We start from the raw sequence: 21,053 nt of genomic DNA, 5'->3' as shown, positions 1-21,053 counted from the left end.
TCCAAAATTCCTAGAGATGTACCCTGCAGTCCAACCAAATATTTGCTTTTCCCCCAAATCAGCATTGCATCCCCTGCCTCTAGCCCTTAATCCAGACAGTATCTGGAAAATACTTCCTATTTTTCTCTGGAAATTAGGATAATTAGTTTCCTTGGAAAACTTTTATTGGTCTAGTAATCAGTGCTTCTTCCTTAAATAATATTGCATATCCCTATCTTAAATGTTGTATTTCCCAATGGAGAGGAAGCCACTTAAGGGCACAGTTTGATTTTTGTTTTGTCTTTGTATCCTTGTTCTTAGCACAGTGTCTCTGTATACAATAGGCACTTAATAAATGATCCACAAATGAATAAATGGATTCTCATTCTCCTTTTGTTTAATAACCCTTTATTAAATAATTGAAGATGACTACTACACCCCTGCTAGATCATCTGTTCTTTGTGCTAAAATTGAGATTTACAAATATTCAGGCATATAAACAAAGGAGAGGAAACCTTGTCTTGTGTTTTATTTACTTTTCAACATGTTCAGTTGTTTGTTACTGTAGAGTGCTAATGAGATCAATTATCGGATTCAGCATTGTTTATCTTTATTCTCTAACCAAATCAATCCAGACATTTATTTCATGCCAGGAATAGTGTTAGGTCTTAGTGATATAATGGTAAAAAACAAAACAAAAAAACCCCAGCTGTTTAGAAGATCATAATCTAGTAAAATTCTAAGACTAGAGGCCTAATTCCTTGTTAGACTTTTCAGTTGGTAGTAGTATTTAAACCTAGAGAAAACAGGAAGCCTTGAGACATATTTTGTTCAGCCTTAGAAGATATGTGTGCAAATTTTAAAAGAGGCAAATTTAGATCTGATCTAAGGAAAAATTTTCAATAATAAGAGCTGTGAAAAAAAATGGAGTGGGCATCTCAGGAAAAAGTGGCTTTCCTGTCTCTGGAAGTTAGAAGACCTCCAGTCAAATAACTATTTTCTTTTTTTTTTTTTTCCCTTTCTTTCTTTTCAAGCAGTTGGACTATATGAGTAATGAAGTTCCTTGAAATTATAAAACTCTGTGATTCTTCTAATAGTGCTTTGCTGCAACTATGACTAAATCTACATGATTAGATAAATCAATCATTTGCCAATAGTCCTGACTTCATCAAATACTAATTTTTGTGAAATGAATAAATCTAAGACATTTAAAATAAAATGTAATATATTTTCAGGAGCAATTAATTACTACAACATATTAATTCATCTCACATGTATTAACTAATTAATTAATGCATTAAGAATATATTAAGAGTTTACTTCCAAAAAGTAAACTCTATTTACTGTTAGTGAGGATTTGAAAAAGAAGCCTATTTCATGAATTACCATCATTTTATGAAGCAAAAGCCGCCTTCCTTCTCGAGTCTTGGCTTTCTGGGACAAAGATAAATCAGCTCCCAAAACATAGAAAGAAGCTAATGAAGATCTAAATCTATATAATGCAAAGGTATAGAAAAAAGACTACCATATTATGTAGAGACATCATGGGTACACCTATGCCTTCAGAATAGAATCATAGGAAAGTGGTTCAAAAATGTTGCACCCTTCTTGATAACTATACATATAATTTGTCAATATAGTTCTCACATGTCACTGTTCTTATCAGAGTGACTATCACTTCACTTGAAAATGCTATATAGAGAGTCAAAGAGAAAGAATCATTTCTATGATCAATCACTAATGGATGATATAGATCATACCTGTATCAGGTAAGCAATCTGAGAATCATCTTCATAATCAGCTTCTGATTGATAGAGCTGTTTGAGTAAAATCTTGTATTTCAAAAATGCTTCACGTTGTCGGGCTTCATTGTCAAGCATACAGCACTTGCGACATTTGATAATATGGTATGAAGTGGATGAAATGGAGAACTCTGTAGATGGCAAATACATCCCACAACTGTGACAAAAGTAAACATTCTTATAAAGCTTTGCCGGATCTTGAGGAACCTAAATAGAAAAATTGGAAGATTTTAATCTTATGTCAAACCACGAAATCTGATCATCTAAAAATCATGAAGCCATTAATGATCAATATATGTATGATTGCATATTAAAATGGTATTTAACAATATTTGCAAGTCTAGGAGTTTTTTTAAAAACTTGATACTAAAGCATTTACTTTTCAAGAGTATAAGTGCTTAAAAGTCCATTTTAAAGAATGGAATGTCACCAACTGACTTAGAAAACAAGAAATTTCTGTGAAGTTAATAGAGAATTCCATTTTAGGAATAACATATTCACAACATACCTTATAATTTCAAAATGCATATACTTTTTGTGACATTCAAAACAACCTTCTGTTTAATGAATAGTAGGCAAAAATATTTCCATTTTACAGATAAGGAAACACTCAGAAATTAAGCAAATTGTTCTAGATTATAAAGATTGTGAAGAATGAATAAGTGACAAAGCATTTATTAAGCTCTTACTACAGGTTAGCATTATCTAAGCAATAGACATAGAAATGAAAAACAAAACAAAACAAAAAAAAAATAGGCAGTTCCTCTTCTCCAATGAGTATTTACTGAGTGCCTACTATGTACCAAGTACTAGAGAGAAAGCACATATAGGTTAATAAAGGATGAAGAATTCTTCCCCCTTGCTGCTTAGGAAACTATAAAGCTAAGACCTTCCAGTAAACAGGGCAATTAAGTTTGTGGTCTTTAAATTAATCAGTGAAGGGGCTAGAATTCTTGTCTCCTAACTCCCAGGAAATCTTTTTTTTTTTTTTTCCTTTCCCCTGTGGTGTGTATGTAAAAAGATAGTTTAGATTTTGCATTTTCAACAGCGTATTGCATTACTTATTCTAGTGAGACTATGTCTAGACAGCATAAATAACAAGACTATCAATTAGATGATCTAGTTGTTTCAGTCTCCTTACCAACCACTTTGGACTGCCTATAAGAACGATAACACTATTTCAGATTTTGGAGGAGTAGGGGATAGGAAATGATTCAGATAACAAACAAGTTTATTCAGTGTCTCAGTGTTGACTGTTTAGAATGTCAGTGAGGAGGGTCATGAATATCCTATCCCTTCTGAATTCCCTACCCTGAAAAGGTTTCTTAACCTGGGGTCCTCCCTGCCATGAGATCCATGAATAGACTTCAGAGGTCTATGAACACGAATGGAAAAAACATTAAATCTTTATTTTCACTAGTCTTTGGTTTCCTTTATAATCCTATGCATGTTACTTTACACATTTAAAAGCATTATTCAGAGAAGGGACTCCTGAGTTTTCACCTGAGTATCAACAGGATCTATGATCCAAAAAAAGGTCTAAATCCACACTGACTGCTCCTTCAAAAGAGGGAGGAGTTACTACAAAGAAAGACCAAAGAGACAATTTCTGAGTTCAATTCTAACTCTGTTGATTAGTTAGTGAAATGACCTTGGGAAAAGGTTTTTATCTTCCTGTTTTGTGCCACGAAGCAGGAGTAAGAATATCAGTGTCTTTCCTGCCCCATCTCATATTCAGGTCATGGAAAGTCCAACCCTTTTGCATGCTTTTGAAAAGGTAAAAGAAAGATGCAAAATGGTTGGACCATCCATGACCTGAACATGAGAAGGGGCAGCAAAGACACAATAAAAAACATAAAGGCTTCTTATCTTAGGGAGAACCAGAAAAAGAAGTAGGCTGGTCATGTGAGAAGAAAGAGCTGTCAGGGACTGCCACACAGAGTGTTTCACTGGAGATAATAAAAGCATGAGGGAAAGGTCTTCAGTGCATTAAGAAAGACTTAGAGGGCAGGAATCACACAAAGTAGAAGACACAGAAGAAGGGTTGGGACAAAACCACTACAGTGATGAGGTCACATGTCCATTAGACTATCTGGCCTAGGGAACCCTTTCCTGGATTCACAGGAAAGGGTTTTGTGACAAATGCTAGCATCATTAAGGCTTTCCACAAAATATAATATCTGAAGCATTTAAGATTTACCTTCTTACATACTAAAATTTGAAAAAAAAAAAAAAAGGTAACATTTTTAATGGAAATCACATTGAATTATAGAATTTTCAGAGCTGTAAGCAATCTTCATCCTGTTTCAGGCCCAGTTCTCACATTTTACATAGGGAGCAACTAAGGACCAGAGAAATCCAAAGTTTTGCCCAAGCCTAAGATGATTCATGACAGGGCTGTGATTAGGCATACATCTCCTGGTTATTGATATATTTCCCTTTTCCACTACACCATGCAATCTATTATCTTCATCTCTGCCTTATGAAATAGACTACTCAATAAAATTTCACTTTTTTAATGGCATAGAATCATGATTGTGAATTTATCCAATAATATGGGGCACAGTTTGGGGATGGCTTTATTGAGTTTAAGTCTTCTTCAGTGACATTATTTCTCATTGTTGTTTTTGCCTATTTTAATTGTAACTATACTGTTTCTAATGTGTTGTTTTTATTGAGTCTGAATTAAAACCTCTGAATTTAACCTACAGAATACAGCTCATAAGCTTTATAGCTTTATGATAATTAGTTCGGATGTTCAGGGGCCTTTTTAATATACTTCCTGGGATCCCCTAGGCAGTGGTATCAAACAAATAAAATCAAATACTTTTTATAGCATACTGACTCAAAAGAACCACAAACTAACATTATCTATGTTGTACTGTATTTTTACTTATTTTGTTAACCATTTCCAATTACATTTTAATCCAGTTCAGGCTGCACTTGGGAGTTTTGCAGGCAGACCACAAATTTGATGCCTCTGTTCTGTAGAGACGAGGTTGCCTTAGCTACTTCTGACTCACTGAGACCATTTTCACAATACTACAGTCATATTTGAGAGAAGTGAATAGTGTTTCTGGTTGAATTTGATAAAACAGAGAACTTTAATCTAACTGTAACCTTCCCTGCACCCTGGGCAAAATGTTTAACTATTGATATAGTAAAAATTCAAATATTTAAGTAGGTTTCACTGCTAAGTATTCATGGTGTTCAAAAACAAGCTTATAGTATTTTTACATTTTTCCATATTGATTACACCTTAAAGTATAGAAAAGATAATATAGAAAAAGTTTTTAAAAATTACCTTAAGGTGTCTGGCGACTTCAGGGTTAAACAATGGTGTTTTAATGTACTGAAGAAATAGTGTAGCTATTCTTTTTCTCAGTCCTTCAAGATTAGCGCTTTTAACTCCCCTCATCATAAGATCAACCTCTCGGTCAATCAATTCTAAGATATCTTGGGTCAGTTTACATTCATGTTCCTACAGAAGACAAAAAGATTTTTGATAAGAGTTTATTAAGACCATTTCATTATTGATCAGTTTGCTGATCTACCATACAGAGTATTTTTTTTTTAAAAAGAAACCAACACTTGTATTTTAATATGAAAGAGATTCTTTCAATAAGAAAATACCAGTAAAGAATAGAAAATCATTTAAAAAAAGAGTTAGTAATCAGAATAGACATGTAATGCAAAAAACAATAGCAACTCAGATGAATAGATCAGGAAAAAAAAAAAAGAAAAGGTAATTGAACAAAAGAACAAGAAAGAAAATTAGGGATATATGACTATCAACTAATGGGAGAATCTCATATACCCAATACTATAATTAGGCTGGTCCCCAAATAGTCTGCAGATGTCTGACTCTGTAAGAATTAGCTCTGTGTCTCTTGCTTATATTGTTTCTCTTCCAATTTCTGAAATATTTTGTATCATGCCATTATCTGCCATATCTCATAGAAGAAAAAGATGAAAGTACAATTAAGTCTCAACGGATATTTAATTATAAAACTACAAAACCATAATCTGTCAAATTTAAATAAGAAAAATCAGGTTCCTTGAGAATAAATAAATTTCATTCACATAATGAATCTATTTATTGTTTTTATAATTATTTGCTTTGAGACATTTTTATTTTACATTAGGATTCAGTCAAAACATTCCTTCTAATACAAAATCAAAGAGAAAAGTACCTTTACAGTGTGCTTCAATGTTAACAGCACATCTAGCCTCTCATCATCACAGATGTTTTTAATTATAATGCAGTTATAGATATCTTGCAGCTCTCTGGCTCTGATGGTATATTGTGTATCCATTACTGTTTCTTTGTTATTTTGTGATATCCACTTCTTTGGAGCTGAACACTTCAAAAAATACATTTGAATTAATACTAATTCATTAAAGTCTGAAGATATCTATTCTGTTTCTACCAACAAAAAGATTACCTAAATATGATGTTAATATGAACACAATCATTGATAACATATAATTAAGAGAATTAAAGATTTGTAAGAACATGGAAATGTTGAATATCAGAAACAATGTAAGTACAATAATTAGTCAGAAGATAAAGACTATTTTTAATCTTTTATTTGACAGTTTAATAATTCTTTGGGCATAATTCCAGATTGTTCTCCAAAATGCCTGGATCAGTTCACAGTTCCACCATTAGTGAATCAATGTCCCAATTCTTCCACATTCCCTCCAATATTTGTTTTTCCTCTTCAATCATTTTAGGCAACCTATTAAGTATAAAATGTTATCTCAAGGATATTTTAATTTGCATTTCTCTTAATAATGATTTAGAGCATCTTTTTCATATGACTATAAGTTTTATTTTCTTCATCAAAAAAATACCTCATCATATCTTTTTACCATTATCAACTGGGAACTACCTGTATTTTTTGCAGATTTGACAAAATTCTTTATATATATGAGACCTTTATCTAAGAATTTAATATACACATACACACACATATATATATGTGCCTACTGGTAGCCATCTCTAGGGAAGAGAGAAGGAAAAAAAAAGAAAAAAGAAATCATATAATTTTATTATATATTTTAAAGGAATAGCAAGTTGTACATAATAGATTTGCAGTTTCACATACAATCATCCTTTTTTTATTCTACTGTGTTATGGAAATGTTTGTTTCATTTCTTAAATTCAAAATAAAATTTTAAAAAATATTTTGTTTTCATGAATAGTTATAGTGCATAGTACAGTAAACTAAAAAGGGATTATGTAGAGTAATCCATCTACCAAAATGAGGAAACTGTGTTTCATATACTTAAAACTATTGAATACCATTATGATGTATGATTAGTATGAATCCTTCAGTTCCTAGATATACCCTATGTTGTCAGACACTGTCCTAAACATTGCCATTCAACTCATCAGTTACTGGATTTCTGTGCAAAATAGAATATGGACCTTTTAAATACGTAGTGAACTGCTTGTACCATAGAAAAGAAGCCCAGCAGAGAACTGCTCAGAAAAATCTTGATACACTTAAAGGAACATCCTAATGCATAGATAAGAGCTGATACAATTTTGAAATTTTCATAAATAAGAATATGAAATATTATGGACTAAAATTTTTGGAAAATGTGATTGAAATGATGTGGAAACTTCTTCTAAGGAACCAGTGTGAAGCAATAAATAATAATAATAATAATAACATTGGCTTTACCATCAAGACTAAAATGTTTAAAAGACTGCCTCTAGGGGACAGGATTTATCAAATCCACACTAATATAGTAGATCAACAATTTATTAGTAAGAGAAATACTTTTAAATTGCTCCAAAATTACAAAATATTATTTCAAGAGTCACTGTTTCCTTAGTAATTTTTGTAAATGTATATTCTCTGGGTCTAGAGATCTCTATAAGTCTTAGTTTCATTTATCTATCATTACTCCAATTTTGGGCTCTGTAGCTCTGAATTCAAAATACTAAACTGAGAAATCCCAAATTAACATTTAGTCTCTAGTCTGATTCCCTTAACCTTGCCGCACCTACAACCCTAGTCAATAGCCTGGTCAATAGCCACTGACCTGATCTGGAAATATTTAGCTTTTCACACTAGGAACTATGAGAGATGGGGGAAAGTGATTCCTATCCAGACTCTTGTACCTTCCACTGACTTTTGTGTGTGCATTCATATATGTGTTTGCGATTGGGAGACGGAGAGGGAAGAGATAAACAGATGAACTGAATAGATTAAGGATTAAAAATATATCAGTGCAAAATAACCTAAAATTACTTCTTTATGGATAAAATACAGGATATGATGTGTTTTATATTAATTTGATACTTGGATACTGCAACATGGAACTTTATGTATAATATATATACATACACATGTACACATTCTCATTGATATGGGTATTTCCTCCTCTTGACTATAACAAATTACACATGGCTTCTCATCCAGTGTGATTCATGCCTATGTTCTTCCCATAGATCTTTCATAAAGGATCTACCCAAAGTGCTGGCAGGTTAATTTTCTTCCTTATATATAATTTATCTGAAACTATGGTATGACAGTTCAAGAGATTGATTCATGAAATTACTAGATAATTGTTTTGAAGTTGGGTATATCTGATGGCTGAATGGAGACTATTTTTGATAGCTTTGGCCCTAGTTACAGCATGCTGCCTAGCACTCTATCCCCTGTGGCACTTATCTGTCTCGGATGGGTGTTTGAAATAGCTAAATAGAGACTGATGTAAAGTTATATTACTAAAAAAAAAGTTTCAAGTTATTTTTTGCAATTTTTCATTCAAATTTTTTTTAGAAGCATAAGGTTGGGTAATTTTACATTGACAAGTATCAGGTCAAAGTAATTTTACAATGAGAAAAAATGAAGTGGTTTTTTTAAATAATATTTTACATTTTTTCAGCAATTATGACATTTCTTTCATTCTTTTCATACAGGTAATTAACAATGTTAATTGGTCAGCTAAAGGCAAATTAAAAGTAGGTTCAAATAAGTTCATAGCTAGAAAGGAAGTTTTAAAATCCATTTTCAGGACTGGTCTCAAGAATAACCTCAAACCTCAGAAACCATAAGTGATGTGGATTATTAAAATAAAAATCTAAAATTAAGTAATTTATTTTAAAACTGACAGAACTAATTTGAAACCTATTAAGCATTTTGAAGTGGAATGGAAATAACCTAATTATAAAATAGCATAACATTTCAGACTGATGAATTAGAAATCAAAAAGTCCTGTTCTAAATGAATACAGCCTTCTTATTTTTGGTTCCATTCAGAGCAAAATTCAATTTTTGTTTGAAAGGATTTTTAAGGCATTATAATAGTTATATAATTTTAAGCCAAGTTTTTAATTCAATGTTTCATGTTGTCTCAATTGCTGTATGTGCTTTTCTTCTGCATAATTTTACTCTGCTAGTCAGCGAATCATTTCATTTGTAATAATCCAGTTATGAATATCTTTGTTTCAGAGATTCCAATCTCAGATAATCAAACATTAAAAGTATTACAAAATGTCATTCTTTCCCTGCCCTTCCTGTTGAATAAATATAATGATATTCTGCCATTGAGCTATGGCTCCATGTACTTTGAAGCATTTTCACATAGAGTATCTCCTACCTATCCAAATCCTACTTAGTCTTCATATCTGCTTCTTCCATTAAGATTTCTCTGACTATTCTATCCCACCACAATTTCTCACTAATTTGATCTCATGCTTTTATAGTCAATACCAAAAAGTTTAGCATTTAATTGTTTTCCATTTTATCCTGCCATTGCAATTGTATTGTCTGCTCTCATGATTTGGATATAATCTCTTGTCCTAGATCCATATTGGGAGCTCAATAAATAGGTGAATGGTAGATGTAATACCTAGAATCAGTCTGAAGAAAGAGGTAAGGAAGTGCTATTATTTCCATATAAGAGATATGAAAGCCAAGATAGTCTGAGGAAAAATATCCTGTTCAAAGTCAAACAACAAACTTAGTCAACAAGGCTTGTTATTGGCTTGTCCATCCTCAGAGAGCCTGAGTCTCTTAGCTCCTTGTCCCATGCTTCTTTCATTGCGTTGCTCTTTAACTTTTTGCAGTACAAAAATGTATGTAATATCATATTCTCTTCTGATACTTTCTTAAATCAATTAAAAGTAATACCTATTTCTATAACTCCACCTTTCTTCAGTACATCTTTGAAAGTTGCTATCAAAGAACCTGAGAATTGACAATTCACCATATTGACAATTTGGGGCAATGGAAAAGATAATTAAAAAATGACTTTAAGATTTGCAAAATGTTTTACTCCTACATTATCTTATTTGATCCTCACAACATCCAGGGAGGTAAATGCTACAGCTCTGATTATCACTATTTTAGAAATAAAGAAACTGAAAGTAAGAGAGTGTAAATGACTATCCCATAAACCCATACCCAATTATCTAAATCAGGCCTTGAATCCAAATCTTCCTAACCCTAAGCCCATGTTCTACTATACTACTTAGTTATTTCAGTGAAATTGTATTATATATTTGGTTGTCTCTTTGCAAAATGATACCTTTAAATCATAAATTAACTAGATTTGTAACAAGATTTGAAAATACAAATAGATTTTACCCTTTCAACAATAAGCTTTGTTTAAGTAAAAAAAAAAAATAATCTGAAAACTTCAATGTATCTACATATGGAAGAGATTTGCAATTACACATCCTCCTCGTACAGTCCCCAAGTCATAGAAGTAGAGCATATTGTTATTAATATTTGTATATCCAGGGAATTATCCTCTCCTTTGTGTCAAATTTCAGACAAGAGAGACTAATGAAAGTCAAGACTGACCTACCTAAAAAACAGAAAATTAGATTCACTGCATTTTTGGATATTTTTTAAAATTTCTCTCTCAAAGAGTACAATTTATTGAAATTTGCCTACAAATAGGTTGGTTTTTTATTTAAAGGCAAAAGGAGACAAAACACTCATAAATTTAAAAAAAAAAAACCAGCTTCATTAACAACTAAACTTGCAACACTAATAATGTGGTCTTTACTTTCAGAATTCTCTGATTTCAGGCTTTCGAGAATTTGCAATTGCAGACATGAACATTTCAAATGGGTTAATTTTCTTTCCTAGCTTACTTCTTCCCTAGAGTGTCCTGGCAGCAATAAGAAATGCACAATAATCTCATTCTTTGAATTGCTTCAGAAAGTGGGCCCTTTGTAAATATCAGTTAGCTGCCAACAAATGAGACAGAGCAGAACATCAGAGGTGCAAAACATAAGAATAGCAGGAAGAGATGAAAAAGGACGAGGGTTGGGGGGCTAGAAGAGAGAGACAGAGAGAGAGGCAGAGAGAGAGCACACACAAACCTTATGAGAAACAGGCCTCTCAAATAAGATGGGGAGAGGGAGATGGTTGAGCTGTTAGAGTAGATCTTTTCTTCCTCAGTTAATACTTAGTTCTCAGAATGAACAAATTAAAAATAAAATTAATTTTTAAAAAGCTATTGCGTGGTAAGTTCCTTTCCTTTTAGAAAATAAAAGGAAGTTTATTCATCTACCGGGTACAAATCCATTTAAAGCAAAGTATAAGGAGCTTGGAAAAAGACAATAGGAAAGTGTGTTGCTTTATCCTATTAGGCAATATGAAAAAATAAAAATGAAATTATAAAAATTAACATATTGTAATTTTCAATTTCTTTAACTCTTTTCTTTCTTTTTTTTCTCTTAAAGGTTGAGACTTTTAGGAAGTGAAATGAAAGAAAGAAATAGCTTTATAATATTACAGGCAAAACCACATGTGTCAGTCAGAATAGTCTCTTTAAACAGCTTTTATTTAATAAGGAGTTATGATAAATGAAGATCAAGCTGGCAATTTTGATTCCAAATTTATTGATATGAATTTCATTTCTTAATTGTGAATTCTTTGAAGTCATAAAATTATAAAAGTTGGCAGCACTGGATATGTTAAAATTAAAAAGTCTATTTCTAATGTTTCAACCAGTATTTAGATTGAACCTTTCATTAAGAGGTAAGAAAAACAGTATAGAAATCAATACTGATTAATTCATTGCCTTGCTTTAGTAAACTGAAATAGTTTATTTCATCACTCCTTGAAATTCTCTATTCTGACCAAGAAGTTTAGGAATACAATACTGGCTCAATGAATTATATCACAGTTTATAGTCTATGACAAATGTTAAAGACTAAACAAAATTTCATAACTCCAAAGTTATTTTGCTATTATAGAAATATGTTTTCCTCTTATCTAGATATCTAAACAAGATCAACACTGTATTGCAATCTTTAAAAATGGTTCTAATTATTATCATCAGATTTGGTCTAGACCTGTGGAATTATTTTAAATTATATAATTTTGCAATCAAGATAAGACATGTAAGCAAAATCAAATCTACAAATATTTATTGACTGCCTATTGTACATGAGAGTCTATGATCAGGGCCATAGGATGGACACAGAAATTTTTACAATATATTGTAAATACAGATATTTAGATTGTGATTGTGAGCTGCTAAAGCATGGGGACTGTCTTTAGACTCTCCTATGCCCAGAATTTAGCACAGTCCACACTAAGCACATGGTATTAAGCACAAAATAGGTACTTAATAAATATTTGACTATGTAAATAAATTATTATTTTGCCTAGTATGGCTCTCAAAAATAAGGTACTTCATATGATGACAAAAAGTATTCTATAATTAGTTATACAATGTTTTACTTTATTCCTAGTGACTCTTCCTCCTTACCACATATAGTTACATCTCAAACTCTTTCTATCTGGCTTCCATCCCTAGCACTATTGTAACTGATATCCCGTCCTAACTCAACTCTTTAATGCCAAATTCTAAGCTACTTCTAAGTTATTCCCCTTAAACTCTTAGCATAATATGACAGTTGACAATATATTCTTTTTTATCATTTTATTTTTCCTTTGCTTCAGTGACACTATCTTCCCCACAAAGACTTTTCCAGCTCTCCTTCAGCTCTCCCATATACCACTCCTTCTCTCTTTCACCTGAGAACCTTGCTTCATATAGCACCAAAAAATTGAGGCCATCTGCCAAGAGCTACCTCTTATTCCCTCTCCTATCAAATCATTTCGATGAATTCTACTACTACCTTCTTCAATCATATCTCATATAAATAAAGTGCTTTTCCCCTTTCTAAGTCTGATCCTTCTTCTTTCACAAGTGATGCTACTCTAACCCATCTCCCCTAGGAGATTTCCCTTGTGTCACACTCACTCTTATTTATCTTCAATTTCTTCCTGTCTAATGGCTGCTTCTTTACTGAACAAAATACACCAAAATCTTCTCTATCTTTAAAAACCATTACTCTGATCCATCTATTCTCACTAGCTATCATCTATATTGCTCTTCTCTTTTGGTGCTAAATTCCTTGAAAAGGCCATCTACAACTGACTGGTGCATTACTTTCCTTTCAACTCTTATCTCTGCGTCTGACTTCTGACTGCATCATTTAACAGAAACTGTTCCCTCCAAAGCCACTCTTTAATCACCAAATTAAATAGGATTTTCTCAGTTCTCACCTCTAAAGCTTTTGACAACGCTGTTGATCATCCTTTTCTCCTTGATACTTACTTTGCTTTAGATTCCTAGATCTTGTTTTCTCCTAATTATCTTTCTACCCACCTGACTTCTTAATCAGTCTCCTTTGTTATATCTTCATCCAGGTCATGCCCAGTAATAAAGAGTGTTCCCAATACTCTGTCCTAGGCCCTTTTATCTTCTCCCTCTATATTACTTCTATTGGTGATTTCATCAGGTCCTGTGGATTCAAATATTATCTTTATGTAGATGATTCTCAGATCTATTATCCAGGCCTAATCCTTCTTCTATTCTACATTCTCAAATCTTTAATTGTCTATTAGATATTTTGAACTGGGTGTCCTGACGCATTTTAAAATTAAAAGTTCAGAGAAGATTTTGGGAAGATGGCAGGGTTGGTCAGAAAATTCCAAACTCTTCAAATTTCCCTTAAAAGACAAAATAGAGGGATAGAGTGCCAACCTTGAAGTCAGGAGGATCTGAGTTCAAATCCAATCTCAGACACCTAACACTTCCTAGCTGTGTAGCCCTGGGCAAGTCACTTAACCCGAGCCTCAAAAAAAAAAAAAAAAAAAAAAAGACAAAGGTGAGCATAAAATAGTAAAAATAAAAAAAAAAGAGTTGGGACAGAACAATGCTCCTCATGGGACAATTGGAGAAGATCCAAAGAAAGATGCTTGGCTATGCATATGGCAATTTTATTTCTCTTTTCCTATTTTCTATTTACATCTAAGGTAAAAGAAAAAGAAAAAGAAAACGTAATATGTCAAAAACTACATTATTTACCCTGCTAACAACTGTCCCCTTTCCTAACCTTCCTATTACTGTGAAAGGTACCACCATATTCTCAGTCACCCAGATTCACAACTTAGGGGTTATTCTCATCGCCTCACTCTCCCTCACCTAACCTTACCCAATCTCAAAGTCTATGGATTCTACCTTCACAACATTTTTCATATGCATTGTCTTCTCTTCTCTGACACTTGCCACCATTCACAGAGGGACTACTGCAACATCCTGCTACTTGGGCCCCTTGCCTCAAGTCTCTTGTCATTCTAGTCCATTCTCCATTCAGCTATCAAAGAAAGCATTCAGTAAATTGCAATGCTCCCTATTGTTCCAGGAGCAAATATAAAATTTCTTGCTTGGCTTTTACAGCTTTTCTTGTCAAAACCCCTTCCCAGTCTTGTTATACTCCTTTCCATGTACTCTGTTTCAAGACACTAGGCCCTCTTGCTGTTTCCCATGCAAGACACTTCCTTTGCTTTCTCAACCATGGAAATTTTCAGTGTCTATTTCTCATGCCTAGAACTCTCTTCCTCCCGCCTCCCCTGGCTTTCCTTCAAGTCTCTTAGCTTAAAGTCTCACTTCCTATAAAAAGCCTTTCCCAGGCTTCCTCAATCTTAGTGCCTTACAACTGATATTATCTACAATGGGTGCATTTATTAATATGTAGAGCTTGGTTTGTACGCAGTTGCTAACATGTTGTCTTCTTCATTAAACCATGAGTTCCTTGAGAGGGTCAAGGTACAATGTGCATTGGGGTCAAAGTACAAAGCACCTAGTCAGACAATACAAGCAATACAAACTGGGAAAGCTCTACCACAGGTCAGTCACAAGTAGTCCATGTGAACATCTGTAGTGGATATGTCTCTAAAGGTGTGTAGCTCCCCTTTCTTTTGAGCTACTGCAATTGTTTTGTTCAAACAAAGCCTTTCTTTGATGCATGCAGCCATGCTGGGTAGTCCTGTGCCAGTGTCTTTCATGTCTCACAATCGATTCCAAAGCTCTTTAGAGAGAACTTGAGGTTATCTTTGTATGGCTTCTTCTGATCTCCATGTGAGCTCTCGTCTTGCATGAGTTTGACATAAAATAGTCTTTTAGGCAAATGTATATTTTGCATCTAAACAATATGGCCATCAGAAAAACACTCTCTGCAATAGATTTTGAATGCTTGGCAGTTCAGCTGGAGAAAAGACCTCAGTCTCCAGTATCTTATCTCACCAAATGATCTCCAGAATCTTCCTAAGACAATTCAAATGGAAATGATTCAGTTTCCTGGCATGATGTGATAGACTGTCCAGTTTCACAGGCATACAACAATGAAGTCAGCATAATGGCTCTGCAGACCTTCAGCATTGAAAGCAGCCTAATACCTTTTCTCTCCCACACTTTCCTTCAGAGTCTCCCAAATACTGGTCTACTCTGGAAATAATTATAGCAACCTCATCATCTATGTGTATTTCCCTGGAAATTATGCTGCCAAGATATATGAACTTTTATACTTATTACAGCATTCAAAATTTCTCCATTTGCTATAACTAAAGGTTCCATATATGGATGGTAGGATGCTGGCTAATAGAGAAACTCTGTTTTTTGGTATTGTTAAGTCAAAACTAGCACAAGCAGCATAGAATCAAATCATATTCTATTGGATCTCAGCCTCAGAGGCTGCATTGAATCATCTGTGATTAAAGAATCACACACTCACTCTCCCTCTACTTTAGTCAGGTTTAGAGCCTTTTCAAGTTAAATAATTACCATCCGTAGCTGACCTTGATGCTAATTTCATCCTCACTGAAGGCACCCATACAACACCACTGAAAACCCCAGCATTCAATGTCTGCCAGTAGGAGGACCTTAGTCAATGCTTGTGACATAACACAACTTAGTCTTCCTTTCACTGCTGTGACTGGTTCTTTTCCACATACATTTCTATCTTTCTAATATTCTTTCTCTACATTTTCTCTCACAGGTCATCTAAACCCATGTTTCAACTGTTACCTCTATGCAGATTTAGTCTACAAATATTTTTAAGGACCTACTTGGATCAGGGTTCTACGTTAGGAACTGAGGAGATCCAGTGACACTGGGGTCCATGACACTGATGCAGTGGCTGCTCTAGAACATATGTGATGGTACAGCCAATGGCCTTGGAGGCAGCTGTGGCAGGAGCAGAAGCAGGGGCTTCAGGAGCTCTTAGCCCACAGAAAGGAAGGGGGTCAGATAACTCATCAGGAGGAGATTATAGGGGACCCTGAGTACCCATATAGAGCTATGGGGGACAGTTCCAGAATGCAGGGAAGCATTAGTGCCTGCAGGCACAAGGGAGCTGAGGCCCTGGTCACAATTCTGGGGCTAAAAATACCCCCATAACAGGAGGATTCAGAGGAGCAAGGATCTTTCCTATGTAAAACACAGAGTAGAGGAGCAGCATCCACAACTCTCCCTAGATCACATCACTTTGGAAATACTAAAAACTTAAAAGAATCCTCAAACTAGATTTGTGAACAGCAGCATGAAAAATTCTAAAACTCCCACCATGGAAACAGAACCCAACTTTAACATAAAGTTAAAAGTCAAGATTTAGGCTGGAAAAATGAGCAAACAACAACAACAAAAGAATTTGATTATAAAAAGGTACTATGGTCAAGGAAGATCAAGACAGAAAGTTGGACAAAAACAATAACATGAATGCAAGCAAAGTCTTAGAGAAAGAATATGTAGATCGAACATAAATCCAACAAGAATTCCTGGCAAAAGAAAAGCAGAGGAAATTGGTGAAATGATTTCATGGAAACACAATCTGGATCACACAATATTTAGATCCAAATTTTAAAAAGCAGAAGACTTGGAATATGATATTCTGGAAGGCATAGGAGCTAGAATTACAACCAAAAGTAACATACCCAGAAAAACTGAATGTAATCGTTCAGGGAGAATAAGGGACATTAAATGAAATACAGGAATGTCTATAACATAATTTTTTAAAAAGCAAAATAAAAAACTGTGATATTCAAACATAAAACTCAAGAAAAGCATGAAAAGGTAAATATGAAAGAGAAAACAAAGGATTTAATAAGGTTAAAATATTTGTATTCCCACATGGAAAGATGCTATATGTAACCCCTAAGAACTTGGTCATTATTAGGGCAGTTAGAGATAACTCTAACTCTAATCTCTAAAGGAAACAAACATAAGGCAGGGGTATGAGTTGAATATGTTGGGATGATCTCAAAAAAAAAAAAAAAAAAAGAAGGGTTGATTAAGTAAGTTGCACCAAGTGAAGGGAGAAAAAAAAGATAAAAAATGTGGGAAATAATTTTACATAAAGAAGTATACAAGGAAGGACTTTTACAGAAGAGAGAAAGAGGGGGTATGGCAGGCAATACTTGAACTTAATTTGTATTTTAATTGATTCAAAGAAGGAAGAATATGTACACATACTCAGTTGTAGAAACCTATCTTACCCAAGAGGGAAGTATGAGAGGAAAGAGAATAAAAGAAGTGGAATCAATAAAAGGGAAGGCAAAATAAAGGAGATAGCAGAGTCAGATGTAATATAAACCTTGATAGAAGGACAGGCAGCACCATGAGTGCAATGTTGGTGAGTCTGAAAAACTCTTCATCATAAATCTGGCCTCAAAACAATTACCAGCTGTGTGACACTGGGCAAGTCACTTAACTCTGTTTTCCTCAATTTCTTCATCTATGAAATGAGTTGGAAAAGGAAATAAAGAACTCCAATAGATTTGCCAAGAAAATCCCAAGTGGAGTCATGAAAAGTCAGATACAATTAATAACAATAACAGAGTAAAAAAGAAAAAGAGAAGGATAAATAGAAAAAAATAAAATGGAGGGAAATATATAGTTAGTAACTATAACTACAATGTGAATGGGATGAATTCACCCATATGCAGAAATGGATAGTAGAATGAATTTGAAAGCAGAATCCAGTAATACACTATTTACTAGAAACAGAAAACTTGAAAACAGAAGAACACACATAGAGTTAAAATAAGGGGCTGGGACAAAATTAATTACGGTGCAGCTGAAGTTAAAAAAAAAAAAAGGCAAGAGTACCAATCATGATCTCAGACAAGGCAAAAATGAAAACAGAGCTAATTAAAAGAGATAATCAGGGAAAATAAATTTTGTTAAACAGTAACAGGCAATGAAGTAACATAAATACTAAACATATGGGCACTAAATGGCAAAACATCAAAATTCTTATAGGAAAAACAAATGTGTCGTATGAGGTAATATACAGTAAAACTACAGGAGTGAAAGATCTCAACTTTCTCATCTAAGAACTTGAGAAATCTAATCATAAGAAGATCAACAGCATTTTAGAAAACTTAGATATGACAGTTCTAGAAAAAAATTCAATGAAAATAGAAAGAAGTATACCTTTTCTGAGCTGTACATGGCACTTTCGTAGAAACTGATAGCATATTAAGGTATAATAGTCTCTTAAACAAAAACAAAAAAGGAGAAAATATTAAGTACACCCTTTTCAGACCATAATGCAATACAATTCACAATATAATAAAGGACTCTGAAAGCAGAAATTAAAAATTAAATGGACACAAAGTAATCTAATGAGTCAAAGAACAAATTATATTAAAAAATCAATGTTTTTATTAAAGATAATAACAATAAAAAATAAGAGAAATTTCATTTAAAAAACTGTCGATAATATAAAATATTTAGGAGTCTACCTGCCAAGACAAAGTCAGGAACTATATGAATACAATTACAACATTTAAACATTTAAAAAACAATTAATTCCAATACTATGTAAACTATTTGGAAAAAGAGGGAAAGAAAGAATCCTACCAAATTCCTTTTATGACACAGATATGGTGTTGATACCTAAATCAGGTAGGATCAAAGCAGAGAAAGAAAATGATAAACTAATTTCCCTAATGATATTGATGTTAAAACTTTAAATAAAATATTAGCAAAGAATTTACAGCTAGTTACCACTAGAATGATATATCATGACCAAATAGGATTTATACCAGTAATGCAGGGCTGGTTCAATATTAGGAAAATGATTAATAAATTTCACTATCCAATAATCAAATTAACATAAATCACCATTATCTCAATAGAGGTTAAAAAAAAAAAAAGCCTATGACAAAATCCAACACCCATTCCTATTAAAAACACTAGAGAGCATTGGAATAAATGAAGTTTTCCTTAAAATGATCAGTAGCATCTATTTAAAACCATCAGCAAGCATCATATGTAAAAGGGATAAACTAGAACCCTTCCCAATAAGATCAGGAGTGAAAAAGATTTCCCACTATCACCATTACTATTCAATACTGTATTAGAAATGTTAGCTTTAGCAATAAGAGAAGAAAAAAGAAATTGGAGGAAGTAGAGTAGGTGATGAGGAAACCAAATTATCACTCTTTGCAGATGATATGATGGTATACTTAGAGAATCCTAGAGAATCAACTAAAAAATTGTAGAAACAATTAACAACTTTAACAAAGTTGTAAAACACAAAATAAAGTCTTATAAATGATCAGCATCTCTATAGTTACCAACAAAGACCATTAGCAAGAGATACAGAGAGAAATTTCATTTAAAAAACTGTTGATAATATAAAATATTTGGGAGTCTACTTGCCAAGACAAAATCAGGAACTATATGAACACAATTACAAAACACTTTGTACACAAATAAAATCAGATCTAAAAAACTGGAAGAATATTAAATGCTCATGGATAGGCCAAGCTAAAAGAATTAAAATGACAGTTCTACCTAAATTAATCTACTTGTTCAGTGTCATATCAATCAAACTGCCAAGAAACTACTTTACAGAGCTAGAAAAAAAATAAAAACAAAGTTCATCTGGAAGAACAAAAGGTCAAGAATTTCTAGGGAATTAATGAAAAAAATGCAAATGAAGGTGTCCTAGCTATGCCAGATTTAAAACTATATTACAAAGTAGTAATCATCAAAACTATTTGATACTGGCTAAGAAATAGAGTAGTTGCTCAGTAGAATACTTTAGGTTCACAAGACACAATAGTCAATGATTACAGTAATCTAGTATTTGATAAACCCAAACACCCCAGGTTCTGGGATAAGAACTCACTTATATGACAAAAATTGCTGGGAAAATTTGAAATTAATGTGGCAAAAACCAGGCTTTGATCCATACCTAACACCATATACCAAGATAAGGTTGAAATAAGTTTATGATTTAGTAGTAATTATAAACAAATTAGATATTGAGTGATATTATTATCAAATTAGAACAACAAAAGATAGTCTACTTCTCAGATCTAGGGAGAAAGAAAATATTTGTAGTCAAAGAAGAACTGAAATACATTATGGAAAGCAAAATAGATAATTTTAATTATATTAAGTTAAAAAGTTTTTGTACAAACAAAATTAATGCAGACAAGATTAAAAGGGAAGCAGTAAAGTAGGGGGAAAATTTACATCCAAAGGTTCTGATAAAGGCCTCATTTTAAAATATATAGAGAATTGACTCAAATTTATAAGAATACAAGCCATCCTCCAACTAATAAATGGTCAAAGGATATGAACAGCCAATTTTCAGATGAAGAAATTAAAGCCATTTCTAATCATATGAAAAAATGCTCTAAATCACAATTGATCAGAGAAATGCAAAATAAGATAACTATGAAGTATCACTACACACTGCTCAGATTCACTAAAATGACAGGAAAAGATAATGATGAATATTGGAAAGGATGTGGGAAAACTGGGATACTGATACATTGGTGGTGGAACTGTGAACGGATCCAACCATTCTGGAGAACAATATGGCACTAAGGCCAAAGGGCTGTCAAACTATGCATACCCTTTGATCCAAAAGTGACACTACTGGGTCTGTATCCCAAGGAAATTATAAAGGAGAAAAGAGAATCCA

The 21,053-nt window shown here is 33.1% G+C and overlaps 1 protein-coding gene across 3 annotated transcripts in view; it reads right to left on the bottom strand.

Moving 5' to 3' along the window:
* IQUB (IQ motif and ubiquitin domain containing) overlaps positions 1–21,053 on the bottom strand; it is a 100,910-nt gene that overhangs the window by 13,179 nt on the left and 66,678 nt on the right. For 2 of the 3 annotated variants that reach the window (XM_074268111.1, XM_074268113.1), the window contains 3 exons: positions 5,975–6,145; positions 5,086–5,262; positions 1,740–1,988 (listed from right to left, as the gene is read on the bottom strand). In XM_074268111.1, the coding sequence (XP_074124212.1) occupies positions 1,740–1,988; positions 5,086–5,262; positions 5,975–6,145 (597 nt within the window). The remainder of the gene's footprint in view (positions 1–1,739; positions 1,989–5,085; positions 5,263–5,974; positions 6,146–21,053) is intronic. The other variant, XM_074268112.1, reaches the window with a different exon arrangement.

Source organism: Sminthopsis crassicaudata, chromosome 5, assembly GCF_048593235.1.
Source record: "Sminthopsis crassicaudata isolate SCR6 chromosome 5, ASM4859323v1, whole genome shotgun sequence".
Lineage (NCBI taxonomy): Eukaryota > Metazoa > Chordata > Mammalia > Dasyuromorphia > Dasyuridae > Sminthopsis > Sminthopsis crassicaudata.
Note: the sequence above shows the minus strand (reverse complement) of the source record. Positions and strands in the feature narration are given on the sequence as shown.